Source organism: Poecilia reticulata, linkage group LG8, assembly GCF_000633615.1.
Source record: "Poecilia reticulata strain Guanapo linkage group LG8, Guppy_female_1.0+MT, whole genome shotgun sequence".
Classification (NCBI taxonomy): domain Eukaryota; kingdom Metazoa; phylum Chordata; class Actinopteri; order Cyprinodontiformes; family Poeciliidae; genus Poecilia; species Poecilia reticulata.
Genome location: NC_024338.1, coordinates 20,471,356 through 20,482,691, shown reverse-complemented (window position 1 = coordinate 20,482,691; position 11,336 = coordinate 20,471,356). Strand labels below are relative to the sequence as shown.

Here is an 11,336-nt window from a genome sequence, read left to right as displayed (position 1 = left end):
GTCTATTTCCTGGTGGTGACAAAGATATTTCTGCCAGTAACTCTCATTTATCCCTACAGTAGATTCTCCTGGTACCGATTTGGTGTTACTTTCTCTGTGTTGCTTGTTTGTCTCTTTCATAGAAGCATCTCTGCCTCAGGGCCGTCGTATTTACCTGCATTTCCTTTGGTGCTATTGCTAACTAGCTGCGTTTACATTACAAATGTGCACAAATCTTTGTCTATATTCTGCTAATGCAAATAAAAGACAGTTTCGCATGTGCGGTGTTTCTATTAAATAAGAAATTAAAATCACACATGAATAAGCTGGGAACGCGATGAGCCAATAAAAATCATCATGGCAGTGATGGATGTAAAAGGTTACATGAAATATATTCATAACTTAGCCATCATCTATCGGCCAATCGACTTTGGAGTGACAAGCCCCGCCTACCAGGGAGCGGTTAGTCTGTGGCGCTTTGGGGAAATTGTAGTCGGCCATTTTACTGGTGAGTTACCAATTAAACAAACCTTTTATGAACTGCGATGCAGTGAGAGCTCTGATGGAGTGGAAAACACAAACATCATCCTCCTGTCACTTCCTGTCGTCTTCTTCCTCGTCGTTTCTGCCAGTAGCAACATCCGGCTGGTGATCATCTGACTCATGATGTAAAAAAAAAGTGTTTGGATACGGCTGTAAACCACCTCTTCCCAGCTTTTCTATATGAGCTTGCTCCCTTTAAGAACATCTATTTTTGTAATTTCAATTTGCAATATTCTATGATTAATGGAAATGCAGTTACTGTGTGCCCCCATTTTTTATTTATATGTATTTTATGATATATTTTCTCATGTATTGGATCTGTGTTCTCTTTGTGCTTCATTCATGTAGAAAGTTCCTCTGGCTTTCTGAGTGGAGCCTTTGCTGCTGTTGGTGACATGTGTTTTAAATGTTTCTATTTTTAAAGGTTTTTCTCTGGCTCGCTGTTTTCTTGGATGGAGCTGTTGGTGTCATCTTCTCTTTGTTTTCCTTCCCTATAGAAGGTACGCCTGGCTCCACGCTGATGTGTTTAGCTCCACTAACGTTCTGGAAATCTGTTTCAAGAGATAAACAGCTTCCTAACAGTGACAAACTGTTTTCATGTCTTTCAGCTAAAGAAAATAACAATTTTAGTGAAAATTGTTATCAAACATAAATAACAATTTTCTGTTTGATGGTGTAATTTGATCATTTGATCATCTACTCAGTACTTTCGTAGACTTTTTTACCAAATACTTTTTGACTTTGAGTTGTCTTGGACAGACACCTTTTACTTTGACTTGAGTAAGTAGTTCTGCTCTTACTTGAGTATAGTTTTGGGTTCTCCACCCACCTCTGATTCTGCATCCTAAGTGTATTTTGTGAAACAGATGTTAGTCGGTGAGATGCTGGCGGTGTGAGCTCGGTTCGGTCCAGGTGATGACGCACAAGCCGCCGTCAGAGGGACAGAAAGAGGGGTGTTCCGCTGGCAGCCTCGCTTCTCCTCCTCTGACTCAGCAGCGGAGCAGATGGACAGAGGACGGCTGTCATTTTGCTGAGGACCGACCCGCAGGAAGGAGCCGCGCGTAAAGCCGCTGCGCCATGCCGCCTCTCTGACGGTCCCGCATGGTTCTGGCGGGAAACCATGAAGACGACGCGGAAATGTCGCGCGCTGCTGTCGGTGTGTTTGAACCTGGCGGCTCTGCTGTTCTCCACCACCGCCTTCATCACCACCTACTGGTGCGAGGGCACCCAGCGCGTCCCCAAGCCCAACTGCAGCAAGCAGCGGCGCCACAACTGCATCGACTACGGCGTAAACGAGACGGACCAGAGCAAGGTGCACTACAGCTGGGAGACCGGGGACGACCGCTTCCTGTTCCGCCGCTTCCACACCGGCATCTGGTACTCCTGCGAGGAGAACATCCACGGAGCAGGTGGGTACGTCCCCGCGGGAACCCCGAGACTCCAGCCACTCATGGCCAGTCTTTACGGAACGTTTTGGCGTCTTTACGCGCGCAAAAACAGCGCGTGTTTTCTTCTTCTATGTTTTTTGGCGGTTGATCAACAACGGAGTTGGTGTTTTTCTTTTTAAACTGGATTTCCTGCATAAATTCCGTTATTATTAATAAAACAGGCTGACTGGGAAAGTCTCTCAGGTTTTCCTGGTTTTGCTGAAGAGAGGAGCAGGTTTGGGTAAAATATCGACTTGAATGGAAAAGTTTTGATTTTCTTTAAGCTACTAAGATCACAAAACGTCTTCTTTAGTTATCTTCAGTTTATTTACTTTTTATCCTTTGTTGCTCTCTATCCACTCCTGTTTGATTAATCATAAGAAATATTAGAGGAAAGGAAAATAATCGTAACTGACATACTGAACAATTAATTCAATGTTTTGTTGTGACATCATTTTGTTAAGTTCTGTGTTTTGTCTTTGTCCTAAGTGGATCTTTGTTTATTTTATTTATTTATTCATTTGTTGTTGTAGTTATTTATTCTCTTATATAATTGGTTATTTGCTTTGCAGAGCAATGCCTCTGTTTGTTAGTCTGTAATGTTTGTTTTGTACACTAATTGGTGAATAAATTAAAAATTAAAACGCTTTTAACAGTATAATCTACAATATTATCTATTTAAAAGGGATCTGTTTCCCACATTTTGAAGGAAAATTATGCATCTTAATGGGAAAATCCTAATTAAGGTCCAGTGGAACCACCTGCCTGGACAGAAGAGAACAAAGACGAAGAAACCCAGCGGCAGGTCAGGGAGGAAGTTGGTTTGGTTCTACAATAACATCCAAAGTCTGTGATAAATCCATCATGTGGACATGGAGACAGGATGGACCTGCAGACGCATCGGGACACGGACGTCCAGCTAACAGGACAACCTGGACAGCAAGAGATCCATGGTGACTCTGGAGGAGCTGCAGCTGGAAAACCTCAGAACCTGGAATAATCTCCTTCTAATCAGATCCAAAACAGGAATATTATTATAAATTAATCAGATACTCCAAGCTTTCTGCTGGAGTGAGAGAAACTGCAAGAATAGCAGCTGTAGTGGAGCTATAACTGTATTCAATATAAAACCTATATAAAGTCAGTAAAGCTTATAGAAAGGCATGACTATAGGAAATGTAATTAGTTTTGCATCTTGTTATAATGGGAAACTTTCCTGTTATGCAAACTCGTAATAAGTTTCTTGTTAAAGCGAGATGTAAATCATGTTTTAATGTGAAACTTTGTGCAGGACTCATTAAATGAGAAAGTTTCCTCTTGCAACAAGATGCTAAACTTGTTATAACAAGAAACTTGCTCATGTTGACAGGTTGGGCATCAAACCTTCAACATTACTGCCAGAAAGTTTCTCATTATAACGAGAAATAAACTTTTGTTTTAACAAGAAACTCATTTTAACGGGAAACCTTTTGTCTTCATAATATTTATTTTAGATGTTATAATGAGAAACTTGTTTATATTGAGATAAAAAACTCGTCTCGTGTTAACGAGTTTCTGCTCGTTAAAGTTTCTCATTCAAAACGTGTTGCTATGAGAAACTAATTTTTACAAGAAACCTTTTTTTTATGAAATTAGATGTTGTCATAAAGAGAAACTTTATAGTAAAATGTAAAACTCGTCTCGTTTTAATGTGACTCTTAAATATTAACAACAAACTTCATTTTCATGAGATCAGATTTAAATGTTGTGAGGAAAAACTTTCCTGTTTATAGGAAGATATAAAACTCGTCTCATTTTACCAAGTTTGGCTTCATGTTTTAACGAGACTCGGCTCTTGAATTGATTTCTGAGCTTTGGCAGTGAAATGCTTCCATATTTGCTGAACAAAACCATGAAATGAACACAAAGTTCGACAATAAAAACCCTGCGCCAACTTTATTTCACTTTTTCTTTTTGATCCTTTTCTTCTTTCTTTCTTTCTCTTAATTATAAGTATTTTTTCCTCCTTTCCCATTTTGTTCTTCATACCTGGACAACAAACCCAGTTCTTGTTTTCTTCTCCATTTTTTCTGAGCTCAGTCTACAGCAGATCTTGATGCCCAATTTTTATTATTTTTGCTGAAATCATTGAATTTTCTTTTGCTCATATTACCAGTTAAATGCAACTGCAATCAGATGACCCTCAGGTGACCCTCATGATGTCACACACTACTGACTGTTTATGGCAGTAAAAATGGCCGCCGCGTCTTTGGATCAGTTTCAAAGCTATTTAGCAACAAGATCCGACAACATCGCAAGATCATAACAAGACAAAGAGATACAACAAGATCGGACGATTAAAGAGACCAAAATGGAGGCTTCTGGTCCTTCGACACGACGACCAGAAGATCACCAGTGAGGCATGGTGGTGGCAGCATCATGCTGTGGTGATGGAAAGTTTAAAAGGGAACTACGGCTTTGGAGAAAACATTTACTTTCCAGACAGAAGGCATTAACTTAAAGCTACAGTGATGGTTTAGAGACAACGAGGTAGAGGATCTGGAGTGGCCTAGTCAAAGCCCAGACCTGTTGACTGCTGATCCCCAGAGCTGGAGTGGAAATCTGCAGATCCACACCGACTCCCAGCCAAATACTGGCCTGAAATAATGTTATGTCAGATATTTTTATTTAATTGTTATTATTTGGTTTTTATTTTCATATTAAGTTTTTTGTATATTTTTGGTTAAAAAAAGCGACAATTTGTAGATTAATTTGTGAGAGCAGCAGTCGGGTCAAGTTGTCTGTTTCTGTGGAAAGTCGTTTTTTTATTCGGTGATTTTATTCATGTTTTAACTGGAGATCAGAAATGAGACGAAACCTTCATTTAAGATTCTCCAGTTTTTATTTATGAGCGTCGGGGGTTAAAGGTTAAAGGTTAAATTAAGGCAGACGGTGAGGATTAGTCATTACACGGGGAGTTCAGCTGGTTCTGGTCCAACGGGTTGGCAGAACCAACATCCAACTGAAATCAAATGTAATGACCGACCTTTAACCCCGAGCCAGCGGCTTCCGTCTTTATGTGCGTATAATTACCAAAGTTTGTGATAAACAGTTAAACTCCCAGTAGTTCTGGCAGCCTGCTGTATAATTAGCCTGATTATATCTGCATACTGAGGCGTCCTGCTCTCTGTTTTAACTAAATAATTCAGACTGACACTCAGGTACATTACCTGTTGTTTCTCCCAACCATCGGTTCTCATCAGAGCCGTAATTAACCTCCAGACGACATCGAGCCGCTGATTAAACAGGCTGGCAGCTGCAGGCGGCGCCACCAAAGCCACATCCAAACACGAATGATGGGACTTTGAAGAGAATCTGAGAGAAAGGATGTTTGGAAGCACCTGAAGCCTGAAATGAATCAGTTTCATTACTTCCTGATGAACTGGAAATGTGATAAGTGGAAATATTCCTGTCCTTTTTTGAATAATTAACATTTCAGAGCGGCGCTGTGAGAAGGAGTACGCAGGAATACTGATTGTGCTGTCGGTCCTGTCGGGTCACAGAAGAGCTGCTCACTCTTTAATTACATTTTAAATTCATGTCTTAATCAGACGCTGAGCTGCTCACCTTTAACGCAGCGCAGACGTTACGTTCATCAGATTTTATCTTTTTTTTTACCACTTGAGCTCTTTTAACCTCAGAAGAAATTACTGGAGATCTTAGATACGTTTCTAAAGTGGTTTCCACTACATTTGGATTACAGTAACAGGTCTATGCAGAGCACATGGTTTGGACTTCAGCCCTGTTAGTTTTTACAGTGAATTCCACACTGAAAATTTCACCTTTACACTGCAAAAAGACAAAATCTTACCAAGTATTTTTGTCTGGTTTCCAGTGCAAATCGCTGCAAAACTAAGAAGGAACTGATCTGTAGCTTTAAGATGCAAAGCAACATTTAAACATCTATTATAATTTACTCTGACATTTTAATTGAATTTATCCCTAATATAAAATGTTTCAGGTGGTTAATAATAATTTGTCATTTTGTGTAAGTTGGTATTAATATGGAGCTAAATTGTGCCCATAAACTTTGCTCAAAACACACAAACAAAAATTCTGAAACTGAAAAAAAAAAATTTAAACAAATTATTTACAAAAGTAATTTTGAAAGTGAAAAATAAAACCTTGAATCTGAAAAATAACTTTGAATATTTTTTTCAGTTTTGCAATGTTTCAGTTTCCAAACGTTTTTTTTTTTAACATTTTTTCAGTTTAAAATTATATTTCAGTTTCAAATCTTTTTTCAGTTTTAAAACATTTTGTTTAAATTCTTTTTTCAGGCTCTAAAAAGCAAACCAGATGGCCCTAATTGAGCTCCATAGAATACAAATATACAGTGTAAAGTTACTACGGTCGTAAACGAGCGTTATTGTTGAGTTATTCCTGTGGAGGCAGTCTGAGTTTTCTCGAGTGTCTTCATCTGGGCTGTGCGGTGTTGTGAGCGCGTTGGTAATCAGGCCGGTTATGGATGGGCCTGCCTCTCGTCTGTGACACTGCAGAGGCTGAGTTATGGCTCGTGTTGCAGCCGCTGATCTGTGACCCGCCGGGTCGCCCAGAGCGCTGATGAACTCCCTGCAGCCGGCGGAGCGTGCCAGAAAGAAAGAATCACGAAGCAGAGAAAACTCCAAACAACCTGAGAGAAATGTTATTAGGTCTGCAGCTCTGAACACAGCAGAAAAATTAATTACTTCAACAAATGTAAATAATGACAATATTTACAACAGAAGTGATTTCAGAAGGAAGTTTAGCTTTTATGAAAATTTGGCTTTTCATGGAAGCAATGAAACCGTTTTCTGTCGCTTATATCTAATTATTATAGACTCAGCTTTGATTGTTTTACAAATATGGACAACTTCCAGTTCGATGACATCATGTGAATAAAATGGAGGCTGGTTATTCCCGACACTGTGGATAAACTGACGGGGCTTGAGGGGCAGTAGCCCAGGGCGCCAAGTTCTGGGGCTCCAAAGAATTAGGATGATTTTGTAATAATTGTGTGTTTTACATTATATACCATATAAACATCATACGAATTGCATTGTTTTAATATATAAAAAATGCTCAAATATTTGAAAATATTAAACTTTTCTTGGGATCAGCATGGAGCCATCACACATATAATAATGCACAATTTTTTTATATTGGTTAAATAAAATAAAATTTTAATAATCAATTATTCTATTGAGTTACTAAGATTAAAGCCTTTTCATACAATATTAAAAATGCACAAATACAAACAATTAAAATGTAATGACAGTATTCCTTAAGTGAAGTTTTTAATTTTAGATACAAAATATTGATAATTTTGTACAGTTTTAAATTATTACTTGGATTATATATTTTTTCAGCAAATGGCTTTTTTAAGTCTGTATATTCCAGTTAATCTATTACTAAACTAGTTGACGCTTATTCCAATAATCGGTTAATCCGATTAATCATTTAAGCCGTAATTGATACGTCACGGACAGAAAATCTAAACCTGTATTTCTGTATGGCTGCCATCAGCCAGAAGCTAATTTTAAAGATCAAGGTTTTGAATAAAATCACTATTTTTCACTACATTCCTTATTGGTCCATCATTAAAGGTGCGAGTATAAAGTTGTTCCCTGATAGAAAAGACTCTGCAGCTTAATAAGATGCTAATTAGACCGCCTGTGTTAATAAACCTGACATGTTCTAATAACTGGTAGCAGCTCTATTTGCTAACTCCTGTCGTTTCCTCCCTCCGTTCTGGCTCGTCCGCTGCTCTGTTTGCCTCATTTCACCTTTTTCTTCACCTTTTCTCTCCTCCGTCGCTCCCTCTGCCTCCTCTCAGGTGAGAAGTGCAGGAGCTTCATTGATCTGGCCCCGGCGTCGGAGAGAGGTGAGTAATGACGGTCATTAAGGTCTGCGCCGCCGCTCCCTGCTGCTGCCCACCTGTTCCCAGAGCCCAGGGAAATCCGAGGAAAAGAAGGGGAAAAAGCAAAAACATCTCTTTTCTGGGCTCTCCGTGTTTATCAGGAGCAGCTAAACGAGTCAACCTGCAGAGACCAAAATGGGATTTTTAAATTTATTTATTAAAGATGCATCTTCATCTTCTGAGAGGAAATGACTAAAAACTTCCTAAAGTGAGTTTATAACAGACGCAGAACCTTTGAAGGAGATGTTGACGATGCATTTGCTAAAATAGAGCACAGCAGGGCCGGCCCAAGGCATATGCATGTTAAACAGCTGATTAGGACCCTCACCACCAGGGGGCTCCCAAGTTCACCAAGCAGGTAGAGGAAACTGAGATGTGCTCACTGATCAATGGCGATTATCTTTGGTTGATTTATCGAAGTTATTGGAGCCTGAAGCTTTGAGATGATCAGGATGTTCCCAATCCCACCTGATCGGTTTTCTGCCGGACTAGATTCCTGCTGGTGTTTATATCCTGGAGCTGATGAGAGGAATATCTGAGCATTCAGAAGAAACAGAATATTTTTGGTGCCTTTAGCTTCACACTGAGCTGCTTGTTAATAATAAAAGTTCTCAGATGTTTCATCTGTTAAAACCAGAGCAGCAGCGATGATGGGATTATCCGGACAACCTTCTTCTTCTTCTTTCATCTTTTGAAGCCAAAATGCTGCTTGGTGAGTTTGTAGGCGGACAAGAGTTCGATTGAGCTTCCAAAACAGTGAACTCTGCTTTAACTACGAACCTGGGGGTGTATTCACACCTGACACATTTGGTCCACTTTAAACAGACCAGAGTTCGTTTCCCCCGACACACTAAGGGTGTTTTCCCACCTGATAGTCTGGTAGACTCGTTTCGATTGGGGATCAAACTTCATCATCTGCACCATCTCCAGCTGCTGTGGTTCTTTCTCTCTGCGCCGAGTCAAAGCAACCAAACCCTCTGAGCAACCTGTTCCCCTCCTGGCCTGTGGGGGCGCTGCAACAAGAACCACTGGAGGAAACGGTCTCGTTTTGCGGTAGTTGAGGTGAGGATGAATGCGGAGGACCCAGGTAGTGGTGTGAAAAAATGATTTAATCGACGAACTCACAGAAAACCAGGCAGCACAGGTGAATGAGGAGACAAGGAGTTCAACACTGTTAGCACTGGAGTGAGGTAACGACGACAAGCGACTATTACAAGGACCCGACGAAGAAACACGGACACATGTGGGAGTAATCAGGGAAACAGGACACAGCTGGGATCAATCAAAGGGAAGACAAGACACAGGAACTAAAATGACTAGAAAACAAACAGAAAATTTCACATCCTCACAGAAACGACACAAAAACCTCTGAAGACACCAAGGGGAACTTCCTTCTCCATGAAATGGAAACAAAAATGGAGGCGTCAGATTTTAGCGGCAGAAGATTTAAGCCTTGCGTTCTTGTTCTTTAACCACAGACAAAAGTGAAATCGATCACCAAAATCCTTTTTGTGAAGAAGGAAGTTGCACTCGGTGTTTCCGTCAGTGGTTCTTGGTACAGCGCCCCCACAGGCGAGGAGGGGAACAGGATCCTCGAAAGGTTTGGTTGGTTTGACTCAGTGCAGTGTGAAAGAAAACCACAGCGGTTGAAAAATGTAACTAATGTTGCTATAATTGCTACGGACTGGCAGGCGGGAAAACATCCTGAAAACATTTAACACATCTTTAAATTTAAATACCTTTTAAATTAAATAATCATGTACAACGTAGTGAGTCTGCATTAAACATAATGCTTCCCCAAAGTAACTCAGTTTGTGTGAGTTATTCAGTGTTTGATCAAAATCCTGCTGTGAATTAATTAATAGGGATCCTGCGTTGTGAGCCGCCCTCAGGGTCTAAATTTAATTAAATGTCCATTCTTGTTTTGGAAATCTATAGAGGAGCCCTGAAAAAAAACAAAAAAACAAGCTTCACACTCAGGAACCACAGACGTCACGCGCCGCTGACACAAACAAGCGCGTGCACACGCCGTAATTAAAGTCAGTAATTATATCCGCTCGTGTTGCGACTCGGTCTGATGAGCTGCTGCCTTCCTGTTATCAGCCGAGTCCCTGCAACATGTTTTATTGACTGTCTGCTGATACATATTCAGGACGACAGAGGAGGGAAACCCGACACGGCGTCCGCCCCCAGAGGGGTGACACCCTGCATGCTCTGTCAGGAATGAAAAGTTTCTGCAGTTTTTGAAACGGATACAAAATTCAGCAAAATGACTTCCTCTGAATAGTCCTGATTGGGGAATCCTTCGAATAATGTAGCAGGGTAAATTACAAGTTTGAATGTGTTGCTGATTAATGTTGTTTACATGTGGGAGAAGCTGATTGTGTTAAATACTGGAGGGGTTTCCTCTTGGTTCTTCAAGTTCAAAGTCCAAGAATACTTAAATTAAAATCCTCGTAACTGATGTCATTAAAAACAGTGAAGCTGTAAGCAGGAAACGCCTCCAGCAGCGTTCCCACATCTGCAGAGCTCCATAACTGTGAGCAGCTGCTGTCTTCCAGGTGTGCTGTGGCTGTCGGTGGTTTCGGAGGTGCTGTACATCCTGCTGCTGGTGGTCGGCTTCAGCCTCATGTGTCTGGAGCTTTTCCACTCCAGCAACGTCATCGACGGACTCAAACTCAATGCCTTCGCCGCCGTCTTCACCGTACTGTCCGGTAAGAAAAGGATAAATCCACTCAGAGGGATTTTACTGCTTCAGCTTGTTTCATCACTAAATCCTGAAAATACTTTTGAAGTTGAGATATTCACATCTAGAATCTCATTTAAGTCGAGACAGAAGCATTAATTAAATGTTTCACCAATAGTGTGACTCTGTCCTGCTTTTGTTCCTCAGAAAAGACTGAACAGCTTTAGGACCAGAAAATAGAAAACATCAACATGAACAAGTTTGAATGTAACTTTAAAAATATTAGGCAAATATGCAATAACCTTTTAATTTAAACAGATTACTCTATGAAAGACATTAAAATGTCGAACATTTATTTTATCATTCAGCAGGTAAAAAATAATGAAAAGTTAAAGCATCTGAGTCACATCACATCTATTCTCCTATTCCATGTATTCAAAATTAATATTCAGCTAATTATCTATTTGATGAACAAATGCAATTATTTTACTGCTTTCAATTGCTTATTATTTTCTATAAGATAGTCAGAAACATTCGTTTTCCACATAAACTGGTTTTAAACCAGTAGTGTGTTTAGAGCATTAGTGTCTGAGGAAGTTTTTAACATTTCATCATGTAGTTCAGATGTGAAAAATTTTCATTGAAACATAAAATTCAAGCATTTCTAGGAGGTCCAGCATTTCTTCTTCATGGCTGGAGGAGTGAGGCAGAGGTCCAGCATTTCTTCTTCATGGCTGGAGGAGTGAGGCAGAGGTCCAGCATT

General features: G+C 40.1%; 1 protein-coding gene across 1 annotated transcript in view; it reads left to right on the top strand.

Moving 5' to 3' along the window:
• Nucleotides 1–1,406: 1,406 nt before the first annotated feature.
• Nucleotides 1,407–11,336, top strand: part of gsg1l (gsg1-like) — an 18,128-nt gene continuing 8,198 nt past the window's right edge. Inside the window, exons 1-3 of the mRNA XM_008416554.2 lie at nucleotides 1,407–1,931; nucleotides 7,804–7,851; nucleotides 10,449–10,601. Of these exons, the coding sequence (XP_008414776.1) occupies nucleotides 1,643–1,931; nucleotides 7,804–7,851; nucleotides 10,449–10,601 (490 nt within the window). The 5' untranslated portion in view covers nucleotides 1,407–1,642. The remainder of the gene's footprint in view (nucleotides 1,932–7,803; nucleotides 7,852–10,448; nucleotides 10,602–11,336) is intronic.